Genomic DNA, 23,748 nt, shown 5'->3' with positions numbered 1-23,748 from the left:
GGGAGCCTGCATCTAATATTTTCTGGGTCTCATGAACAAATAAAGCGAGTTGGGTCTCACACGATCGCTGTTTCCGGAATCGATGTTGATTCCTACAGAGTAGATTCTGGGTTTCCAGAAATGACATGATACGTGATCAAAAAATATGTTCTAAAATTCTACAACAGATCGATGTCAGAGATATAGGCCTATAGTTTTGCGCATCTGCTCGACGACCCATCTTGAAGACTGGGACTACCTGTGCTCTTTTCCAATCATCTGAAACCTTCCGTTCCTCTAGAGGCTTGCGGTACACGGCTGTTAGAAGGGGGGCAAGTTCTTTCGCGTACTCTGTGTAGAATCGAACTGGTATCCCGTCAGGTCCAGTTGACTTTCCTCCGTTGAGTGATTTCAGTTGCTTTTCTATTCCTTCGACACTAATTTCGATGTCAGCCATTTTTTCGTTCGTGCGAGGATTTAGAGAAAGAACTGCAGTGCGGTCTTCCTCTGTGAAACAGCTTTGGAAAAAGGTGTTTGGTATTTCAGCGTTACGCGTGTCATCCTCTGTTTCAATTCCATCATCATCCCAGAGTGTCTGGATGTGCTGTTTCGAGCCTCTTACTGATTTAACGTAAGACTAGAACTTGTACAGTTACAATTTATAAAATTCTACTTATTATTTATTTTTATTTCGAAAAGTTACAATTGCCATCCATAAAAATGAAGCCAGGACCGAATACACCCCTGAAAATATGGACATTGTTCCGGTGTAAAATCGAGCGCTGGTACGACGGGCAAGAACGTTAGAGTATTGAGGGCTGTGAGACGGCGTCAGCCAATAGTACGCTGACCGACTCCTCTCTAGGACGACAACGAGACAGTAGCGCTGTCTACACGAAGAGGACATAAGCGCCGTGCCGCGTGGCAGCGGCCCAGTTGGAGTCTAGGTGACTTACGAACTCTGCAGCTGCGATTTAGGAACTGCATTGTTTGGCTTGTATTACGAAATGTATATACTGAAGAGATTGCTTATGTTTGTCTGTCGCCCATTGCTCGCTAAACTTGTGTATTTCACAAAAGTTGAGTACTGTGATCATTTTCTTTTGTAATAAACTTTATTAATACGATCTGCTTGAATTGTTATCTAGCGAACCAAGAAGCAGGTTTCCTAGGCATCCACATATCTCATGAGTTGGCGGACACAACAGACATGGGGAGGGAGAACACTGCCACAGAAACGTTAACTGGTGAATGTTCTGTGTTCAAAGCTTTGGAGGTCAGTGCACTTATTATACCTTGCCCCCCCCCCCCCCCCCCCAATAAAATCTGGACAACAAAAACGATCATGTTCGACTATGTTCCTGGGTGCATTAAGTGTTTCCACTTCTCGCCATACTGCGCGTTGCTGGTTGAAATGTCCCTGCTGGATGTGTTACTCAGATAACATCCGATGACTAGTACACATTCGCAGTCACTGAGCTCTTCTGATATCCTGCTGTTTCTGCTACTCTTTTGACAACACAAAACTTCCCGCCTGCTTTTATACCGGCAGGTCCGCCTCTCGTGAGACATAGTGGTCACAACCACCTTACATAATATTACATAATATATGAAGATAGTAACTGTTCCCGAAAGAACAGATACCATTGATGACCGTGCAGCTTCTCTAGAATAAATGGTAATTAATTCAAACTCTCAGCTGCCGACAGGTGTTGTTGATATACCTCGATTGGGTCACCTGAAAATGTGTGCCCCGACCGGGACTCGAACCCGGGATCGCCTACTTACGTGGCAGACACTCTATCCATCTGAGCCACCGAGGACACAAATAAATTGCGCGACTGGAGGGACTTATCCGTTGCACATTTCCTGTGAGACGCACATTCCCAACTGTCCCCAAGACAAGGCAATGCAGATTGCTGTATACAGCTCCCTGCCGCCGTTGGATAAGCAGGTGCAGCAGCAAGTCGTATACCCCTAGCTTACTTATTTGTTGCATAGTTTAATTCTTAATTTCTTTGCGTGTTTTTGGGTACTTGCATTGTTTAATTCATAAATTTTGGGCGTATTATAGTATTTGAGAGTTTTAGCACCGCGGTTAGTGTTTACTTCGTAGATTCTTACTTAAATTGCGTGTGAGTTTCGTATAGGAGGTGTAATTTCGAGTTTTAGTTACTGTAATCGTAAATTCAGGCAGATTGTAGCGCAGTCGTTAGGCATTTGTACAGGTTAGTTAATACATTCTTTGCGTGTTTCCCTTGCGTTATCTAGGCACGGACTCGTGTTTCAGTAACTGTTGTTCAACATCGATTAGAATGGACAGGGACTGTGATTGCTGTGTTCGGATGAGGGCTGAGTTGGCATCCCTTCGCTCACAGCTGCAAGCGGCGCTGACTCCGGTCGCGCAGCTTGAGGCTGTTGCCAATGGGCACCACTGTGGGGAGCCAGACTTGGGTATCACGGGGATGTCAACCTCGTCCCGTCTGTCCCCAGATCGGTCTGCCGCTGTGGTTGCCCCGGTTACTGCCCGCAGTGGGGCTGAGCCCTCGCCTGTGGTTGATTGGGAGGTCGTTCCAAGGCGTGGCAGGCAGCGAAAGACGTCCCCGGAGGCTGATCAGAAAGCCTCCCCGATGCGTCTGACAAACAGGTTTCTGGCACTGTCTCTGGCTGAGCCAGATGCAGCTGCCTCCCCTGTTTCAGAGGATGATTCTCAGCCTTCAAGGTCCGGGCAATCACAGAGGGTGGGCTTATTGGTAGTTGGGAGCTCCAATGTTAGGCGCGTAATGGGCCCCCTTAGGGATATGGCGGCTAAGGAGGGGAAGAAATCCAGTGTGCACTCCGTGTGCATTCCGGGTGGAGTCATTCCTGATGTGGAAGGGGTCGTTCCGGATGCCATGAAGAGCACAGGGTGCAGCCAGCTGCAGGTGGTGGCACATGTCGGCACTAATGACGTGTGTCGCTTTGGATCTGAGGAAATTCTCTCTGGATTCCAGCGGCTATCTGATTTGGTGAAGGCTGCAGGTCTTGCTTACGAGATGAAGACAGAGCTCACCATCTGCAGCGTCGTTGACAGAACCGACTGCGGACCTTTGGTGCAGAGCTGGGTGGAGGGTCTGAATCAGAGGCTCAGACGGTTTTGCGACCGTGTTGGCTGCCGATTCCTTGACTTGCGCCGTAGGGTGGTGGGGTTTCTGGTTCCGCTGAATAGGTCAGGTTCCGCTGAATAGGGCAGCGGAGGCTGTGTGGCGTGGACTGGGCGGTTTTTTAGGTTAGAAGGCCTCGGTTAGGTTAGTGGTTAGTGTTGTTTAACGTCCCGTCGACAACGAGGTCATTAGAGACGGAGCGCTAGCTCGGGTTAGGGAAGGATGGGGAAGGAAATCGGCCGTGCCCTTTGAAAGGAACCATCCCGGCATTTGCCTGAAACGATTTAGGGAAATCACGGAAAACCTAAATCAGGATGGCTGGAGACGGGATTGAACCGTCGTCCTCCCGAATGCGAGTCCAGTGTGCTAACCACTGCGCCACCTCGCTCGGTGAAGGCCTCGGGGAAGTACGGGGTGGGCTGCAATCTCAAAGGGTGCATGGCAAATACGGGACGTGCTTGGATCAAGGAACAGTCGGAATTGTAAACTGTTGTAGTTGTGCTGGGAAAGTCCCTGAGCTTCAAGCGCTAATAGAAATTACAGAAGCTGAAACCGATATAGGTACAGAAAGCTGGTAAAGCCTGAAATAAGTTATGCAGAAATTTTTACGAAGTCTCAGACGGTGTTCAGGAAAGATAGATTAGGCAGAATTGGTGGTGGAGTGTTTGTGTCTGTCAGTAGTGGTTTATCATGTTGTGAAGTCGAAGTAGATACTCCGTGCGAATTGGTATGGGTGGAGGTTATACTTAACAGCCGAACTAAGTTAATAATTGGCTCTTTCTACCGACCCCCAGACTCCGATAGTATAGTTGCTGAACAGTTCAGAGAAAATTTGAGTCTCGTAACAAATAAATACCCCACTCATACGGTTATAGTTGGTGGGGACTTCAACCTTCCCTCGATATGTTGGCAAAAATACTTGTTCAAAACCGGTGGTAGGCAGAAAACATCTTCCGAGATTGTCCTAAATGCTTTCTCCGAAAATTTTTTCGAGCAGTTAGTCCACGAACTCAGGCGAATTGTAAATGGTTGCGAAAACACAATTGACCTCTTAGCCACAAACAATCCAGAGCTGATAGAGAGCATCATGACTGATACAGGGATTAGTGATCACAAGGTCGTTGTAGCTAGGCTCAATACCGTTTCTTCCAAATCCACCAGAAACAAACGCAAAATAATTTTATTTAAAAAAGCGGATAAAGTGTTACTAGAAGCCTTCCTAAGAGACAATCTCCATTCCTTCCGAACTGACTATGCAAATGTAGATGAGATGTGGCTCAAATTCAGAGATACAGTAGCAACAGCAATTGAGAGATTCATACCTCATAAATTGGAAAGAGATGGAACTGATCCCCCGTGGTACACAAAACAGGTCCGAACGCTGTTGCAGAGGCAACGGAAAAAGCACGCGAAGTTCAGAAGAACGAGAAATCCCGAAGATATGCTAAAATTTACAGACGCGCGAAATTTGCCACGGACTTCAATGCGAGATGCCTTTAATAGGTTCCACAACGAAACATTGTCTCGAAATTTGGTAGAAAATCCGATGAAATTCTGGTCGTATGTAAAGTACACAAGCGGCAAGACGCAGTCAATACCTTCGCTGCGTAGTGCCGATGGTACTGTTACCGATGACTGCGCCGCTAAAGCGGAGTTATTGAATGCAGTTTTCCCGAAATTCCTTCACTAGGAAAGACGAATGGAATATTCCAGAATTTGAAACACGAACAGCTGCTAGCATGAGTTTCTTAGAAGTAGATACCTTAGGGGTTGCGAAGCAACTCAAATCGCTTGATCCGGGCAAGTTTTCAGGTCCAGATTGTATGCCGATTAGGTTCCTTTCAGATTACGCTGATACAATAGCTCCCTACTTAGCAATCATATACAACCGCTCACTCGCCGATAGATCTGTACCTACAGATTGGAAAATTGCGCAGGTCGCACCAGTGTTTAAGAAGGGTAATAGGAGTAATCCATCTAACTACAGATCTATATCATTGACGTCGGTTTTCAGTAGTGTTTTGGAGCATATACTGTATTCAAACATTATGAATAACCTCGAAGGGAACGATCTATTGATACGTAATCAGCATGGTTTCAGAAAACATCGTTCTTGTGGAACGCAGCTAGCTCTTTATTCGCACGAAGTAATGGCCCCTATCGACAGAGGATCTCAAGTTGATTCCGTATTTCTAGATTTCCGGAAAGCTTTTGACACCGTTCCTCACAAGCGACTTCTAATCAAGCTGCGGGCCTATGGGGTATCGTCTCAGTTGTGCGACTGGATTCGTGATTTCCTGTCAGGAAGGTCGCAGTTCGTAGTAATAGATGGCAAATCATAAACTGAAGTGATATCAGGTGTTCCCCAGGGAAGCGTCCTGGGACCTCTGCTGTTCCTGATCATTATAAATGACCTGGGTGACAATCTGAGCAGTTCTCTTAGGTTGTTCGCAGATGATGCTGTAATTTACCGTCTAGTAAGGTCATCCGAAGACCAGTATCAGTTGCAAAGCGATTTAGAAAAGATTGCTGTATGGTGTGGCAGGTGGCAGTTGACGCTAAATAAAGAAAAGTGTGAGGTGATCTACATGAGTTCCAAAAGAAATCCGTTGGAATTCGATTACTCGATAAATAGTACAATTCTCAAGGCTGTCAATTCAACTAAGTACCTGGGTGTTAAAATTACGAACAACTTTAGTTGGAAAGACCACATAGATAATATTGTGGGGAAGGCGAGCCAAAGGTTGCGTTTCATTGGCAGGACACTTAGAAGATGCAACAAGTCCACTAAAGGGACAGCTTACACTACACTCGTTCGTCCTCTGTTAGAATATTGCTGCGCGGTGTGGGATCCTTACCAGGTGGGATTGACGGAGGACATCGAAAGGGTGAAAAATAGGGCAGCTCGTCTTGTATTATCACGTAATAGGGGAGATAGTGTGGCAGATATGGTACGCGAACTGGGATGGAAGTCATTAAAGTAAAAACGTTTTTCGTCGCGGCGAGATCTATTTACGAAATTTCAGTCACCAACTTTCTCTTCCGAATGCGAAAATATTTTGTTGAGCCCAACCTACATAGGTAGGAATGATCATCAAAATAAAATAAGAGAAATCGGAGCTCGAACAGAAAGGTTTAGGTGTTCGTTTTTCCCACTTGCAGTCCGGGAGTGGAATGATAGAGAGATAGTATGATTGTGGTTCGATCAACCCTCTGTCACGCTCTTAAATGTGAATTGCAGAGAAGTCATGTAGATGTAGATGTAGATACATAAGCAATGCTCCTAACAGATATTTGCCCATCCACTCATTCCTCGCGCCCACTAAGGTGACGATTCCCGTAAGAGTTTGGGCAACCTGTGCACATTCACACAGATTAAGGTCAATGGCCAGGTAGCCTTTCAACTATATATCAAGGTAGTAACTGTTCCCGAAAGAACAGATACCATTGATGACCGTGCAGTTTCTCTAGAATAAAAGATAATCAATTCAGACCCTCAACTGCCGACAGGTGTTGTTGATATACCTCGTCGGGTCAGCTGAATGCTATTAGGAACATTACGTATGTACATTGTAGACAGTTGGGAATGTGGGTCTCACGAGAAGCGTGCAAGGGGTAAGTCCCTGCAGTCGCGCTATTCATCTGTGTCCTTGGTGGCTCAGACGGATGCCGGCACGGTAGCTCAGTGTGTTCGGTCAGAGGGTTAGCTACCCTCTGTAATAAAAAAATGAGTGAACGGATCAACCAACAACCTAAACGGGTGTCTTGAGACGTCCGGCCCGAACATATACAACGAAGAAATTAGAACAAAATGAGATCAACCAAAAAAAAAAAAAAAAAAATGGATAGAGCGTCAGCCATGTAAGCAGGTGATCCCGGATTCGAGTCCCGGTCGGGGCACACATTTTCAGCTGTCCCCATCGAGGTATATCAACAACACCTGTCGGCAGCTGAGGGTTTCAATTAATTATCATTTACATTGCATAATGGTTGTCCTACTACTTTTGGTCAGAGATTGTATGAGACGGTAGTTGGCTCGATTCGATACCTCAAAATTCCTAATGAGAATATGTCGGCTTGTTGTTGCTGTTGCAGGTTGCGAGGCGATGCTGTGTCCGTGGCAACCTCTGCTGCCACTGGTGCTGGCTGTCTGGGCCTCAGTGTCGAGCGGAGAGCTGTTGGTGCGCAAGTGCTGCGGCCAGCATCAGTTCATGGACGACAAATACGTGTGTCGCGACGCAGACGCCAGCCAGGATAACAGCGACGACCCCTGGTGGTGGCTGCCCAAGAGCTCCGTCAGTCTCAGTGAGTGCCGCTGCTGAACGCCGTCACATCTCGACTGGCTCTTGACTTGAAAAAAAAAAAGAAAGGAAGGAAGATCAAGATTTAACGTCCCGTCGACGACGAAGTCATTAGAGGCGGAGCACAAGCTAAAGTTGGGGAAGGACAAGGAAGGGATAGTCGTGCCCTCATCAAAGAAACTATTTCGACATTTACCATAGTATATTTTAAGGACGCCACAAAGAACGTACATCTGCAAGACCACCGTGATCTCTGCTCCACGTGCTCCAGTGGACCCATATTCCGGAGTACAGTGTTTCAAATCTCCGTTTGTCCATCCAGACAAAGGTTTTCCGTGATTTCCCTACATCCCTTGAGGCTAATTCTAGAGTTGCTCCTTTGAAAGAATCACGGCTAATTTTCCTCCCCATCCTTACACACTTCGAGCTCGAGATCCGTCTCTGATGTCGATGGGACGTTAAGCTCTAACGGCTCTAAGCTCTGGTCTAAGACGGGCCAGGCAACTTCCTCAGTGTAAGATCCGCGCCCCCTTCTCACTAAACCTCCAGAAGTTGCTCAGCGCGGTCAGGGAGTCCATAGAAGTCGGCATGAGAGGTACAGTGAGACTGACCATGCGTTCCCATCCGAGACTTACAAAGATTAAGGCAACCCGTCCTTGGATTATTGCAGTGAGTCATTACATAAGATTTCATCCTACCTGTTTTGCCACAAAGCTCTCTTAGTTGATGTCCCTCGCAGAAACAGACTCAGCGTCATCGGATTATCTGGAAAATACATTTCTGCATCCTGTAATGTCTGTGTAATGAAAGCGGGGAGGTAATTACTTGAAATAATGTTCGGTGATGCTCTTAAGATGCGTTTACTAACGAAAACACCGTAATCTGATAATAAACGAAACAATATGTTACTTATTACCTCAAAAGTAACGATTTCTTGATAGGATGGTCCTACGACAGAACCAGATCGATAGGCATCCCATCGGCGACTGGCGACTGGCGACTGTGGAACGCGGTCTGGATCTATTACTTAGAATCAAGAAACATCGTAGCTCTCTGTATAACTTTGTTGTGTTAAACGTTATTCATCTGTTTATTGAAATGAATTCCTTCTTGCGTCGTAAGTGTTTAAGACCAGGAGGCTTCTTCTAACGTCTGCAGGGAGAAAACTGCGTTCGTTAGTAAATGTTTATTTAAAATAAATTCTCGCTTCGCGCCAGAATGGGTGTGGTTTCCCTAAGTAGCGTGCGCTGGCGTAACTGTCTGTCTCACAGCTAGTCGCAGCGGCTCACCCCGCCGTCTACCGGCAATGCCAAGGGGTGCAGCGGCTACTTCAGCCAGCGTGGTAACTGAATTCTTACTCCCTGCTAGGCGTTCTTCAGTGGTGCCGGGGTGTATTGAATACTATTGATATCTTCAGACGCGAGATAAAATGTAAATTTGGAAATTAAGGGCATAAAATGTAAATCTGGAAATCAAGGGATAGCTTACATCAGTCAGTGGGGATATTTGGACGTATGAGAGAGTGTGGGCTCAGTACATGGTTTTTCCGGCCGTTGTCGGCTTTGGAGGCCTAGGAGCCGCTACTTCACATTCAAGTAGCTCCTCAGTTGGCATCATGAAACAAACTTGGTCCTCCCACAAAGAAAAAGTCCCCCGCAGAACCGGGAATGGAACTCAGGCGCTTTGCATGGTAGTCATATACGCTGACCTCTCAGCCGCGAAGGTGGACAGGTAACAGGAAGTTTAGGACATTACTTTGAAAGCCAGTTGATGCATTTTTGGAAGCTCATTGTTCAGGAAGTGAAGATATGCACTGTCTCGGTGTAAGGGCTTTGTTTTGTGGGATGATCTACACACAGTGAAGAGAACCATCCAGATGTGACTTCTCTGATCCACTCCAGAGAGATAAAGTGCTATTAATATGGTTCAATATAATGCACTTCCGTTTCATTCAGGGATTCCTTCTCTGACGAGAAGAGTCATCAGTCTATTGACCTTAGGTGTACTTCATAAATTTTTAGAATGCTCGCCGCACGTGATTAGCCGGGTGGTCTGAGACGCTGCAGTCCTCAACTGAGCGGCTGGTCCCGGTGGAGGTTCGAGTCCTCCCTCGGACATGGGTATGTGTGTTTGTCCTTAGGATAATTCAGGTTAAGTAGTGTGTAAGCTTAGGGACTGATGACCTTAGCAGTTAAGTCCCATAAGATTTCAGACACATTTGAACTTTTTTTTTTAGAATGCTCATTGTTTGCCGATGAAATTGAAGCCCGTTGTGTAGCTGTGGACTTTTTCTAACCAGACTAGTAGACATACCAGTAATAATAAATTCGCACTTAGACATTTTTAGTACATTCCAATCTTGACAGCAGCCCAAATCACCTTTTTACTACCCACAGCTGTGCTTGCGTATCAGCACTTTTTTTCATCGTGAGTGATGGTAAGTAAGTTATTGCACGTGCAATAATGTCAGCTGCCGCCACGTGTGTGCCTGTTTGGGTAAGCATAGGTCGCGAGGTGCGCCACGCTCTGCCCACTCCCAGACTGTCCCAACGCACGATGCGCCAGCACCCACAGTGTTAATGCCGACCCTTGAGTGCAGAGGGGCGTGGGCAGCAATGGGCACGTATGTATACTGGTATTCAAGTAGCTGTGTGCTATGTGGATTAAACACGTTGAGAATTGTATAAGTATTACATTGATTAGCTTGAATCATATTATGAAGAACATATCAACCAATAAAAGAATTTTCACCAACACGATCAAAGTTCAAAAGTCAAGGGCTAAATAGGGTTTTTAAAGAACAGATATTTCCCCCTAATTCGCTTTATGTTCTTCAGATCAATAAGTATCTTTCGCTACACGCTTTTTATAGTAGCCTATGTTCTTCCTCAGGGCTCAAGCTACCTCCGTATCAAATTTCATCGAAATCTTTTCAACAGTTTAGGCATGAGAAGGTAACTGATCGGGTTCCTTTCGGATTTTCAATATTAATGTTGGCTTTTCGTTAACCAGTTTCATCTATGTCACCCTAACAGCAGAAAGTTCTTGTAATGGCAGTGCACGCAGCAATGAAGAAGTACCATATGGTCCAGCAGTTTCCTGTATTAAGTGACGTAACCTGTTTCTGAAAATAATATAGTGAGGTGGTGGGGTTGTCACGGGTGGCGAAACGATGCTTTGTCTGTAGGATCTACAGTAGGCAGTTAAGGAAAATGCTTGTGAGGGGCGAGGTGAGTAGTGGGGAGACAGTCCCCTCTCTCGCCAATGAGCCACTCACCGTTGAAGTTCTTGACATGGCGCACGTAAGCAAACTCACGAGCCATCACAGCCAGCAGAATTCTCAGAAAGCGTATTTTGGAGCATTTTCCAGTGTTGTTCCTAAACAACCTATAACTCATGTGAATTAAAATGCGGAAATCGCAAGAAAAATCCCTTGTAGTGGAACTACACAGGACGTGCTTGTTAGTTACGTGTATCCACTGAAGGGAAATACCAGCTCGCTCTAGACCTGTACGTCCACACAGTGTGACGTCATTCCTCCCATATTATGTCGATGGTTTATTGGCGTCTCTACGTACAAGAGGCGTTCAACAACTAATGCAAAACCTTTTTTTTTTTTTTGTCGGCCAGTTTCGGCTGAAAAAATGCGGAATTTCTCGTGGAATATTCCCGCCTCAGTTCCTATAAAGTCCCGATAGGTGGCGACGCTACACTTAGCCTTTAAAAAAGCCTTTGTCGCTTGCGCGACTGGGACGCAACACGCGCCTGCGCCTGCGCCGCGTCGCGCGGCATTGTGGTTGAGGTAAGGCCGGTTCCCACTAGAGCGCGGCGTGCGGCAACGGCAGCGGCAAGCGTTTTCCGCTTTGACGCGGCGGCTCGCGGAATTGGCGTTCCCATCTGGAAGCGGCAGACGCTAGCGGTAGCCAATGACGGACAGCTACTGAGGTACGGGTCGGGACCCACTGAAACTCCCGGTGCGTTTGAAAAACTATATCTTACACCTACATGGAGGAAAGACGAAGTTGGGTGAAGACATACCAATTTTTCATTTTCTGTACAGTGTACTCTTTCACATATTCCATTATGCATGTTTTCTCATTTCACCATAAACAGATTTCATGACTACCGTTCATGATTGTTCACTATCTCCTTACACACTGAAACAATGTACGATAAAAGAGATTATTCAGATAGTTAAGCGAGACAAAAATTTAAAGTGTGATACGGTAGCAGGTACAGGAAAACAATAAAAACACAAAGGCTTGGGGGAAGGGATGAAAGTGGAAGCCACCTGATAGAATTTAGCACAGAGCACAATGTAATCATCGCCAGCACCTTGCTAAAGAATCATGAAAGAAGAATACATACTTGGAACAAAGTTTTCGAAACCAGATTTTAAATTATAAGATAGTTCCTGGTGCAGACGCAAACCTACAATAATTTATTGGTTACGAGCTGCGGTTTACAACTAAAGAGACAGTAAACGGTAGCAAATTAAGGAAATGGAACTTGAATAAGACCCACAGTTTTTCGATAATCTTAAAGTTACCGTAATGCAACAACTGACTGAAACAGAGAAAGGAATCCGCTAGAATACGAATGGATATCTTTGAGAGAAAAAGTGGTGAATGCAGCAGAGTATGTGAACGGGAAGAAGGTACAGTAGAAATCGTTAGATTAAACGTGATATATTAAATTTGACACGAGGGAAATATATAAAAATGCAGCAAGCTACACAAAATAAAAATACAGTAGTTACTTTCGTAGACTTCAAGAAGGCCTACGACTCAGTTGACAGACAAACGCTATTCCAGATACTTTATGAATCAGGGATAGATGAAAACACCAGAAGACTTGTTGAACAAACGCTCACAGATACAACATCAAGAATTAAGTTTCAAGGCGAAATTTCTGAACCATTCAAAATCAAAATAGGAGTTCGACAAGGTGACGGACTGTCCCCAATTCTCTTTAACTTGGTTTTAGATAAAGTAGTAAAAACATGGGAAAACACATTAAAAAACAGAGGCACAAAGGGTATAAGCATGGGCCAAGGAAAGAACAAATTTGAAGTAAAATGTTTAGCCTTTGCGGATGATATGGCATTGATAACTGAAAACCGAACAGACGCAACAGTTATGCTTGATATGTTACACGAGATTGCTGAAAAGACTGGGCTAAAAATATCCTACGAAAAAACCGAGTATATAGAACACAAACATAATACAGAAAAGTTTATGAAAACAAAGTATGGAAAAATTAAAAGAGTTGATAGATTCAGGGAGTGGATCCAAGCCAATGGACTGGATAACACAACAAATAAAGAAAGGATAAAAAAGTTGGAATTTGCATATAAATTAACACAAAACTACTACAATAAGAAATCAATATCCATACAAGCAAAGATTAAACATTATAATTCAGTTATTAGGACACAAGCAACATATGGATCAGAGTGCCTAACATTGAATAAGAAAGGCGAATTAAGAGAACTAGAAAAAAGAGAGAGAAAAATATTAAGAAAAATTCTAGGTCCTGAGAAAAACAAGGAAAACAGGTGGATTAAAAGGAGAAATGAAGACCTATACAAAAATACAGAAAAGATCACAGATACAATGAGGAAGAGACGGCTAAAATTTTATGGACATTTAAAAAGAATGGAAGAAACACGAATTACAAAGAAAATTTTTAATTATGTTAGTAAGCTGAAAAACACCGTAGGATGGATAGAAGCAGTAAAGAAAGACGCCAACAAAATAGGTGCTACAGAAGAAATAATACGTGACAGGAATAACTTTAGGCTACTTATAGAAAACGCAAACTATGAAGAAGATGCGCCAAAACCTCGACCCAAGAGAGTGTGGACAGATGAGCAGAGATGAGCAGTTGGCGAGAAAATGAAGAAGTACTGGGAAGAACGGAAGAAAAAGAAACACCATAAGTCTTAAGTTTTATGCGGTCCATAGCTGGCCAAATTCATAATTAAAATTAGAAAAAAAATGCAGCAAATAAAGTAGGCCATGGGAAATAGAAATGTCTAAACATGACGTTGACAGAAAGTCCAAAATTGCAACGCGATTTTGCACTTGGAAAACAGGGGAATGAAAATGAGAAAGAACAAAGAAAACTTTGCTCAAAGGAGAAGCAACTGCCAAGGACTCATCTGGCAAGCCAGAACTAAGCAAATAAGAGAAGGCTAGAAAGTAGAAGGAATATGTAGAGAGGAGAGGGGGAGGGGTTGTACAAACTAACATAAGCACAATGTTAGATTCCTGTGAAATGTCTGAACACGCAAGGCAATACTGATCCTACCACTTAGTTAAGTAGACACACTGAAGAACTGCGAAACTGTGTTTATAGCATTTGCATGTTTAGAGAAAGATTTTGACAATCTTAATTAAAACATTCTTTGAAGCTCTAAAACGTAGGGCCACAAGATTATCTACAACTTGTACGGAAACCAAACTGCATTTCTAAGACTTTAATGACTTGCAAGGGAAGCAGTAATTGAGAAGGCAGAAGTAGAGAGGATATAAAATGAAGACTGTGAATAGCAACAAAAGCGTTCTGAAAAAGAAACTTTGTTCACATCGAATATAAATTCTAATGATTGGGTACAGTTTTACAAAGGTATTTGTGTGGAGTGCAGCCTTGTATGTAAGTGAAACGTGGGCTATGAACAGTTCTGTCAAGAAGACAATGGACGCTTTCAAAACGTGGTGATCAATAAGAATGCTGAATATTAGATATGAGGATCGTGTAACTAAAGAAGAGGAACGGAATTAGAGCAGGAAGGGGAAGAGGAAATTACGGCACAACTTTGACTACAAGAGGGGTAAGTTGACAGGACATATTATGAGGCGTCAAAGAGTGAGGACAAAGGGGTTGGGTGATAGGATTCTGATAATAATCATCTGTTGAAATGCTATTCTGCTATTTTATCGATTAATGTAAGCAGTGAATTTACTATTCCATGCACTTCTCCATGAAACATTTAAACCAGAACTGAAATCAGCTGAACATCAAATCTTTCAACCACTGTCTGACAACTACTGCATTCTCTTTCAACTTTCTATAACTATCACTGGCTAGCCACACACACATAAAGATATAAGGAGGGCAGAAATAAACAAACATTAGTTTTCAGCATATAATTCTTAAGATTGGCAACATGCACATAAACAAACCAAACAGGAAGGGACATGAGGTGAACACACTGTAGTTATGACTTCAAATCAGTGTTTTCGGTAAAATGTCTACAGCTAGTTACAGAAGAAAAAAGAGCGAACATGAAAATGTGCTTATGTTCCATAATCTAAGTTTTAGTTCAACCTCAAGCATGTGACCAGGTGAGGGGAAACGCAGGTGTCCGCCAAAGACTCGATTCACTGTAAGTAATCAGTTGTTGTTGTTGTGGTCTTCAGTCCTGAGACTGGTTTGATGCAGCTCTCCATGCTACTCTATCCTGTGCAAGCTTCTTCATCTCCCAGTACCTACTGCAGCCTGCATCCTTCTGAATCTGCTTAGTGTATTTATCTCTTGGTCTCCCTCTACGAGTTTTACCCTCCACGCTGCCCTCCAATATTAAATTGGTGATCCCTCGATGTCTCAGAACATGTCCTACCAACCGATCCCTTCTTCTAGTCAAGTTGTCCCACAAACTTCTCTTCTCCCCAATTCTATTCAATATCTCCTCATTAGTTATGTGATCTACCACCACATTTCGAAAGCTTCTATTCTCTTCTAGTGTAAACTATTTATCGTCCACGTTTCACTTCCATACATGGCTACACTCCATACAAGTACTTTCAGAAATGACTTCCTGACATTTAAATCTATACTCAATGTTAAAAAATTTTTCTTCTTCAGAAACGATTTCTTTGCCATTGCCAGTCTACTTTTATATCCTCTCTACTTCGACCATCGTCAGTTATTTTGCTCCCCAAATAGCAAAACTCCTTTACTACCTTAAGTGTCTCATTTCCTAATCTAATTCCATCAGCATCACCCGACTTAATTCGACTACATTCCATTATCCTCGATTTGCTTTTGTTGATGTTCATCTTATATCCTCCTTTCAAGACACTGTCCATTATGTTCAGAGTAATCAGTTATTCACGTAAAAAAAGATGTGAACTGTTTTATAATCTGCAAGTATCACATATCAAAACAAAACTGAATCATTCTAGATTCCACCGAAGATGCCTTAAAGTAAAAGGCGAAACGCATCTTGAACCAATAAAGTACACTGGATAAAGAAAAAAACGTTTGTTACTTCCAAAGGAAATAATCAATAGCTGTAGATAATTAGCAAATTACATCTTATGACATACCAGCAAATTAGTCTCAGTTTAACTTCTCATTACAGATGCTATTAAATGCTGTTTAAAAAATTCATCTATCCCTTCCGAAAAAACTGTAGTTTCTTTCATATCTTGGTAGTTAAACAGATTTTGGATATTTACTAAGCGACGAAATACATGAGTTTTTACAAGTTATCGTTTGCAAAAAAACACGTTTCGATTTCTTGAACCGTTTACAAAATTTGCAGTTGATACAACCACATGGTTTACGACGAGCAGGACGAAGTATCGGTCGCGTCGCGAGCGACCCGCGCACGGTCACCGCACAGCCCGTCCGCCGACATGTCATTCAATATCTCGAGAACGGTGATAGCTATCGTTGTGCACTCAGCTTTAAAAACAATTTCGATATGTTGACTAAATTTCATACGCAATAATGTATTACCTAAAATGAACTGTACGCAAAGTCCACGCAATGCGTTTTTACCTCTGCACACTCATTCAAATTTCGTGTAAAAGTTTACGTAAATGCGATACAGCAAGTAACCACGACGAATAACGAAAAGAAATTTGGTCCTTTATCGAGAGAAGATATCAGGCTGTAACATGCCCAAGGATCAAATTTTTCTGCCGAATAGTTTCCTTGGAATCGGATGATAAGTATTTCATAGCTGCCGCCGCGTCTGCGCCAGCGGTTCGGCGAAAGTTCGTGTGGCCCAGGGGTCCGTACCTGACGTCACGCTCAGCGCGTTCTGTGATTGGCGGCGCGCACCTGGAGCGCGGCACGCGGCAGCGGAAGCGGTTCGACATGGGCAAACCGCGACGCAGAGCCCGCCGCGCCTTGCCGCTGACGCCATTTCCATGGCAACCACGCCGCTGACGCGCGGTTTTGACGCGCGGCAGCCCTAGTGGGAACCGGCCTGTACAGCTCCCCGAGCCGCGCGCCACGCGAGCACTGTGGAGTGGGAGGGAGGGGGAGGGGGGAGGAGGCGGGAGCAGGAAGGCAGTCCTGCCATGTGCTCACTTCGGCATAGCGCCAACGTTAATACCGTCTAACACTGTCTCTAGCATTGAAAATGTCCTTAATTCGGCGAGAAAGAAAGACCACAAGTTTCTGCAGGTGCGCCACATCCAGCTGAAGCCAGTCATTTACGACTAGATTCCATAGAGCTAGCATACTGTGAGGATGTTGACTGCTACGTTTCAGCGACTGTTCCTGTTACATCCGACATAATTCAACCGTGGAAGCTAAACTGAAAAAATATTTATTGATATAATTACGTTGAATGCACCCAGTAGCCCTTAGCAAAAAAATAACAACAATACAAAAAAATCTTTTTGAAGTGTCTTCCAAAACTAATCAACAAAAACACCATAGAAATTATAATGAAGCGCCAAAGAAACTGGCATAGGCATGCGTATTCAAATACAGAGATATGTAAACAGGCAGAATACGGCGCTGTGGTCGGCAATGCCTATATAAGACAAGTGTCTGGCGTAGTTGTTAGATCGGTTACTGCTGCTACAACGATAGGTTATCTAGATTTAAATGAGCTTGAACGTGGTGTTATAGTCGGCGCACGAGCGATGGGATACAGAATTTCTGAGGTAGCGATGAGGTAGCGATTTTGCCGTACGAACATTTCATGAGTGTACCGTGAATATCAGTAATTCAGAAAAAGATCCTGCAAGAACGGAACCAACGACGACTGAAGAGAATCGTTCAACGTGACAGAAGTGGAATCCTTCCGCAAGTTGCTGCAGATTTCAATTCTGGGCCATCAACAAGTGTCAGTGTGTGAACCATTCAACGAAATATCATCAATATTCCGGTGCCGAACGCCCTCTCGTGTACCCTTGACGACTGCACGACACAAAGCTTTACACCTCGCCTGGGCCTGTCAACACCGGCATTGGACTGCTGGTGACTGGAAACATGTTGCGTGATCGGACGAGACTCTTTTCAAACTGTATCCAGCAGATGGACGTGTGCTGGTATGGAGACAACCTCATGAATCCATGGATCCTGCATGTCAGCAGGGGACTGCTAAAGCGGTGGAGGCTCTGTAATGGTGTGGGGCGTATGCTGTTGGAGTGATAATTATTCTACTAAATTATTATGCAAAAGGTATCTAAATATAAATTTTTAAGTTTCTAGCTCTTTTCTGTTGCGCCAATGATTTTTACAGAAAAACGTCCAAATTTCGAAAATGGTTAAAGTTATTGAACTGATATTCAACACATATTGATTTAGTATTACTCCTGACATGCTAGAAACGTTTCAGATTATTTACTTGATTTTTAAAGTATTGCGCAACGTTTATGACGTCAGAGCTAGTTACAGCGGACTGGCTGGCACACAATGGAAGGACTGATGTGAATTTTATACGGCGTGAGTTGGCTGCTTCCCTACACAATGATATCAGACTTCCTCAGTGCCTCAAACATTTTCTACGGAATTAGGCCAGTCGATGCCTCATAGGGTATCTGAGTGTTCGTCAAAGTAGTAAGGTATCCATACAGCCCTATGAACATGGCTTTTCACAGCATACTGATCATTAAGATGTACTAGAAATGCCACAATTGGTCACCGAGAGTCTTGAAATAAATACCTTGTTTCATGCTGACGGTAACGTGATTGAGTTGGCCCAGGTCCTGATACGAAAAACGTTCCCAAAGTATCACAAAATCACCTTCAACCTGCACTATATTCGCTGTAACTTAAACGTATCATTAGGGCGTCGGCTCATTCGATATCTCGCCTCAATTGAAGAAAGAAAAAACTCGTTACTCGACGGAGCATACGATACGCCTGCTGCCAGGTTTCTGTATTGTTCGGCGCATCGAAGATGTGCACCTTTCTGTCGCGCAGGGAACAATAGCCATCTGTGAGCTATCCAACTCCATTTTCCCATTGCACGCAGTTCCCTTCACAATGTTCGATCGCAAATTGGCCGAGATGAACCTGCTTCACTAACATCAACAGCTCCTGTCGGAATTTTAACTGGCTGCCTTTGACAAGTTGTGACGCTCGTATCTTCTGCCTGTGAGCTGGAATCTTGTTTCACGCATCTCTGCATCTTTTACACAATTCCTTGCAGACATCTAGGACAGTCTGTACTAATACACTAATAGATCGGGCAGCTTCATACATGGCATGGTAACGGTCACGCCCAAAGACAAAAGCTTCTTTCTACCTTCTGTCATATCTTCTTTCTACACGTCTTACTGCGCCGATTGCATAAAATCGGCTGTTCACATACACGCTAATTCACTGCCATGACTTACATTAACGGTAGAGGGTCACATGACCAGTCCACTTGCTCTGCCCCTAGTGTTTGCCTTTAGCGGGGGGAGGGTGGGCAATATTTTATCTGGTGAGCTTATGTGAGTTAGCGCACAACTTTGCTGGTTGCAGACAACACCTTCGTTGAGCCGGAGAACGTGACGCGGGTTCTGTCTGGCGTGAGAGCCGAGTACAACGCGACAGCCACCTGCGACCGGAACTCGCAGCTTGAGCTGGTGAACTTGCCCGGAGAAGACGTTGACGAGTTTCACCTGCATATCGGGTCTCAACAGGTAAGCAGCCATGGCAGAAGGCACCTTGTGTAAGAGTACATACACGTATTTCACAAGATGCGAGGAGTGTTCAATAAGTAACGCAACTTCCTTTCGCAACAAATTCTACTTAAAAAAATGAGGAATTTGTTGCGGAACATCATAGAATGTTCCTGCTTCAGTCCATACAGTTTCGTGAAGTTACTATAGGTGGCGGTGCCATACGTAGCCTTCACAATGGCGTCTGTAACGGAGGAGAGCTGACATCGAGTTTCTTTTGGCAGAAAACCAGAGCATTCACAGGTGCTTGCAGAATGTCTGTCGAGATCTGGCAATCTGGCAGGGAACAAAAGCACGGTGATTCATTAAGCGAGGGGTCTGTCATCATCGCAACAAGGTCACGCACCTCACGAAATTGAAGGAACGATGTCAGCGTGTTAGCCGCCACAAACATGCAAACAATCTTCTTCTTCTCCGCGACAGCGCAAGGCATCACACAAATGCACAGCCTAAAAGAGCACACAGGACTTCCCAGCAATGTGCCATAAGGCCGTCATATTGAACAGAGATTATGTTAAAAAATGGAGTTCTGTAGCCAAAAGAGTGGAGAATAATATAGCGTATTGGAATCTTCAATAAAACGAACCTGCTTTTGGAAAAGATTTGTTGCATTTCTTATTGAATGCCCCTCGAATGAAAAACCTAACACTTTGGGAATCCAAGGCAATCCATATCCTTCATCACGTGTACATAAACCGTAAATGGGATTTTCTATAGTCTCTGAATAGAACACAATTTTTTATGTTGATAGATTCAGTACATTTGGTATCAAGCTCTGATACTACAGTAGTACACTCGATTAGCATGGAAGTGTACACTGGTGACTCCAGCAGTATATTAGTGCTGGTGCTGTACAAAAGCGGTGTCGAGATAAGTGGATGGTTGAAGCCATTTTTCTGGCTGCAGGGGTAGCTGTAGACCCGCCTGTGGTATTGTGAGTGCCTCAAGTGGCAGTACAGACAGTTAGTTAGTTACTTAGTTACATGTTCCATGGATCACTTTGCATTGTATATCATAATGGTGTGGAACGAGTCATTTCTCATGCACATCGCAAAATATCTGTAAAAAGAGCTTCATGTTGAACATTTCTAATTCTTTTAAATACACGACGGAAAAAAATCGCAGGACCAAGAATGAATTGTGGAACACAAACAAAAGTTGGCATACGTATATCTGTATGTGAAAGATGATGTCTGTTCAGACTTTGTGCTAGCGGCATGAGAGTGGCGCTAGTAATACCACTCTGACGATGCAAATCAGGTTTTAAATACACGTTGTAACGGTTGTAAGAGTTCGTTACCTTTGAGACTGGACGTGGTGAGTTTGCATTAGGCAAGAATGCCTTTAAGGTGAAGAAGAAGCCTTTATCAACACCTCACAGAGTTTGAGGCCGAGCGGTTCTAGGCGCTACAGTCTGGAACCGCGCGACCGCTACGGTCGCAGGTTCGAATCCTGCCTCGGGCATGGCTGTGTGTGATGTCCGTAGGTTAGTTAGGTTGAAGTAGTTGTAAGTTCTAGGGAACTGATGACCTTAGAAGTTAAGTCCCATAGTACTCAGAGCCATCTGAACAATTTGAACAGAGTTTGAATGAGGTCGTGAAACACTGCTACCAGAAGCTAGATGTTCCTTTTGCGATACTGCAGAGAGACTTGGCGGGAATGTAGCCACTGTACATGACTGCTAGCAGCAGCAGTTACGAGAATGTCGGGTCGCAAGAAGACCGGGCTCCAGATGGCCGCGTGGCACTACCGACAGGGAAGACCATCGTGTTCGGCGTATGGTTCTGGCGCATCGTACTGCATCTGCAGCAGCAATTTGAGCAGCAGTTGGCCCCACAGTGACACGACGAACTGTTTCAAATCGGTTATTTCAAGGAAGGTCCCCTGTAGTGTGCGTTCCACTGACCCCAGACCACCACCGTTTGCGACTTAAGTGGCGCCAAGCGAGAGCTCATTCGAGGGCACGGCGGTGATCCGTTGCGTTCCCTGATGAAATCTGGTTCGGCCTCGGTGCCAGTGACGACCGTGTATTGGTTAGAATGAAGCCAGTTAAGAGCCTGCAACCTACCTGTCTACCTGCTACACATACTGGGCCTGCACTTGGAGTTACGGTCTGGGAGGCGATTTCGTATTACAGCAGGAGCACTCTCGTGCTTAGCCCAAGCACCCTGACTACTTATTTGTAAGTCAATCTGATGATGCGATCTGTGTGCCGCCATTCATGAAGAATTTTCCAGGGGCTGCTTTCCAGCAGGATAACGCTCGCCCACATACCGTTGTTGTCGCCCAACATGCTCTACAGAGTGTCGGCGTGTTGCCCTCGCCTGCCGGATCAACAGATGTCTTCCAATCGAGCACATATGGCACATCGTCGGACGACACCTCAAGCGTCATCCACAAACAGCATTAACCGCCCCAGCACTGACTAACTAACTGCATCTGGCGTAATACTCCATCACACAAACTGGTACAGCGCAAGCGCGTTTACATGTTTCCATTCACCATTCTGGCGGATGCACCATTCATTAACGCACCAGCATTTCGCTTTTGCAGTGGCTTATCTAGCGTATACATTAACCTGTAATCTTGCATTGTTAATCACTTAACAATATATTCTCGAAATTTCAGTACTCTACATTAATTATTTCTCGGTACTGCAATTTTTCTTCCGTCATTGTGTACAGATGAGTGTTAATAATTCCTGCCCACCACTTTTTACACATTACTAAACTAAACTAAACTCCGCCCGAAGAGGCCATGAAGGCCCAACGGAACCGACCGGCCGCCGTGTCATCCTCAGCCCACAGGCGTCACTGGATGCAGATATGGAGGGGCATGTGGTCAGCACACCGCTCTCTCGATCGTATGTCAGTTTATGAGACCGGAGCCGCTACTTCTCAATCAAGTAGCTCCTCAGTTTGCCTCACAAGGGCTGAGTGCACCCCGCTTGCCAACAGCACTCAGCAGACCAGATGGACACCCATCCAAGTGCTAGCCCAACCCGACAGCACTTCGGTGATCTGACAGGAATCGGACCTTTTACACATTGCTACAAAAGAAATGCACAGCAGTTAACGATCATGATGTCATCATAGCAACTGTGGTCACTAAAGATGAAAATTTAATCAAAAAGGCTAGGACAGTATTTCTGCTAGAAAGAGCAGATAAGCAGTTGTTAGCAAACCCACTTAGACAAGGAACTGACATCATTTAGTTCCAACATGATGGACGTACAGGTATTACGGGCAACGTTTAAACAGATTGATTCGTACTCTGAAGAACAGGATTTAGGAAGGAAAAGTCATACCGTGGTTTAAAAACGAAATTCGGGAAATGCTGAGGAAGCAACGGCTGTTCAACTCTCAGTTCAAAGGAAAACGCGCAAATGACGACAGGCTAAAGTTAGCAGAGATCAATGCGCCTGTAAAAAGATCCACGCATGAACCATAAAAAAAATGCCATCACCATACCTTAGCCAAAGATCTTGCCGAGAACTGGAGAAAATTCTGATCCTGTGTAAAAATGCTAGTTGGGAGTAAAACTTCCACGCAGTCACTCGCTGACCAATCTGGTGTGTGGCGGTAGAAGGTAGTGGAAGGCAAACCTAAGTTTTTTTTCCTTTTTTTGCGTTTAAAAAATCATTCACGCAGGAGAATTGAACAAAAACGTCGTCCTTTGATCATTGCACAGACTCCCGACAAACAACTGAAAGAGTTGAAAAGAAATAAGTCGCTAGGTCCGAATGGAATCTAAATTCGGTTTACAAAGAGTGCTCTACAGCATTGGCCCCTTTCTTAGCTTGCATTTATGGCGAATCTCTCGCCCAGAGCAAAGTCCCAAGGGACTGAAAGAAACGCATGTGACTCATGAATACAAGAAAAGTAAAAGAATGGACGCGCAGAATTACAGATAAATATCTTTAACATTAGCTTGCTGCAGAATTCTTGAACATATCCTCAGTTCGAAGGTTACAAATTTCCTTGAGACGGAAAAGCTTCTGTCCACAAATCAGTACGTTTTCAGAAACTCAGCTTGCCCTTTGCTCAAATGAATGAAGCCTAAGAGGCAAATTCCATAATCCTAGATTTTCGAAAAGTGTTCGATGCGGTGCCCCATTTCCGGCTGTTAACGCAGGTCCGAGCACACGGAATAGGTTCCCAGATATATAAGTATATAGTTCTGGCAACACCGGCCATGACCTCCTTCTGCTGTGCGGATGCACACACATTCCCAGAACTCTTACGGGACTTGGTAAGTAATGAGTGTGCTGGGGTGGGATACCGCGAATGTAGTGTGTGGACATGTAGGGTGAGAATGTGGGTCTCGCGGGAGGCGTGCGCGAGATAGTTCCTGCGGTCGCACTATCCTCTGTGTCCTCGGTGGCTCAGATGGATAGAGCGTCTG

At 44.4% G+C, this 23,748-nt stretch overlaps 1 protein-coding gene across 1 annotated transcript in view; it reads left to right on the top strand.

The window, feature by feature from the left end:
* The window catches only part of LOC124712131 (probable G-protein coupled receptor Mth-like 3), a 262,497-nt gene that overhangs the window by 68,739 nt on the left and 170,010 nt on the right, over positions 1–23,748 (top strand). Inside the window, exons 2-3 of the mRNA XM_047242430.1 lie at positions 7,218–7,427; positions 19,145–19,305. Of these exons, the coding sequence (XP_047098386.1) occupies positions 7,229–7,427; positions 19,145–19,305 (360 nt within the window). The 5' untranslated portion in view covers positions 7,218–7,228. The remainder of the gene's footprint in view (positions 1–7,217; positions 7,428–19,144; positions 19,306–23,748) is intronic.

The sequence above is a fragment of the Schistocerca piceifrons genome, chromosome 8 (genome assembly GCF_021461385.2).
Source record: "Schistocerca piceifrons isolate TAMUIC-IGC-003096 chromosome 8, iqSchPice1.1, whole genome shotgun sequence".
Lineage (NCBI taxonomy): Eukaryota > Metazoa > Arthropoda > Insecta > Orthoptera > Acrididae > Schistocerca > Schistocerca piceifrons.
This window is presented reverse-complemented; position numbering and strand designations above follow the sequence as displayed.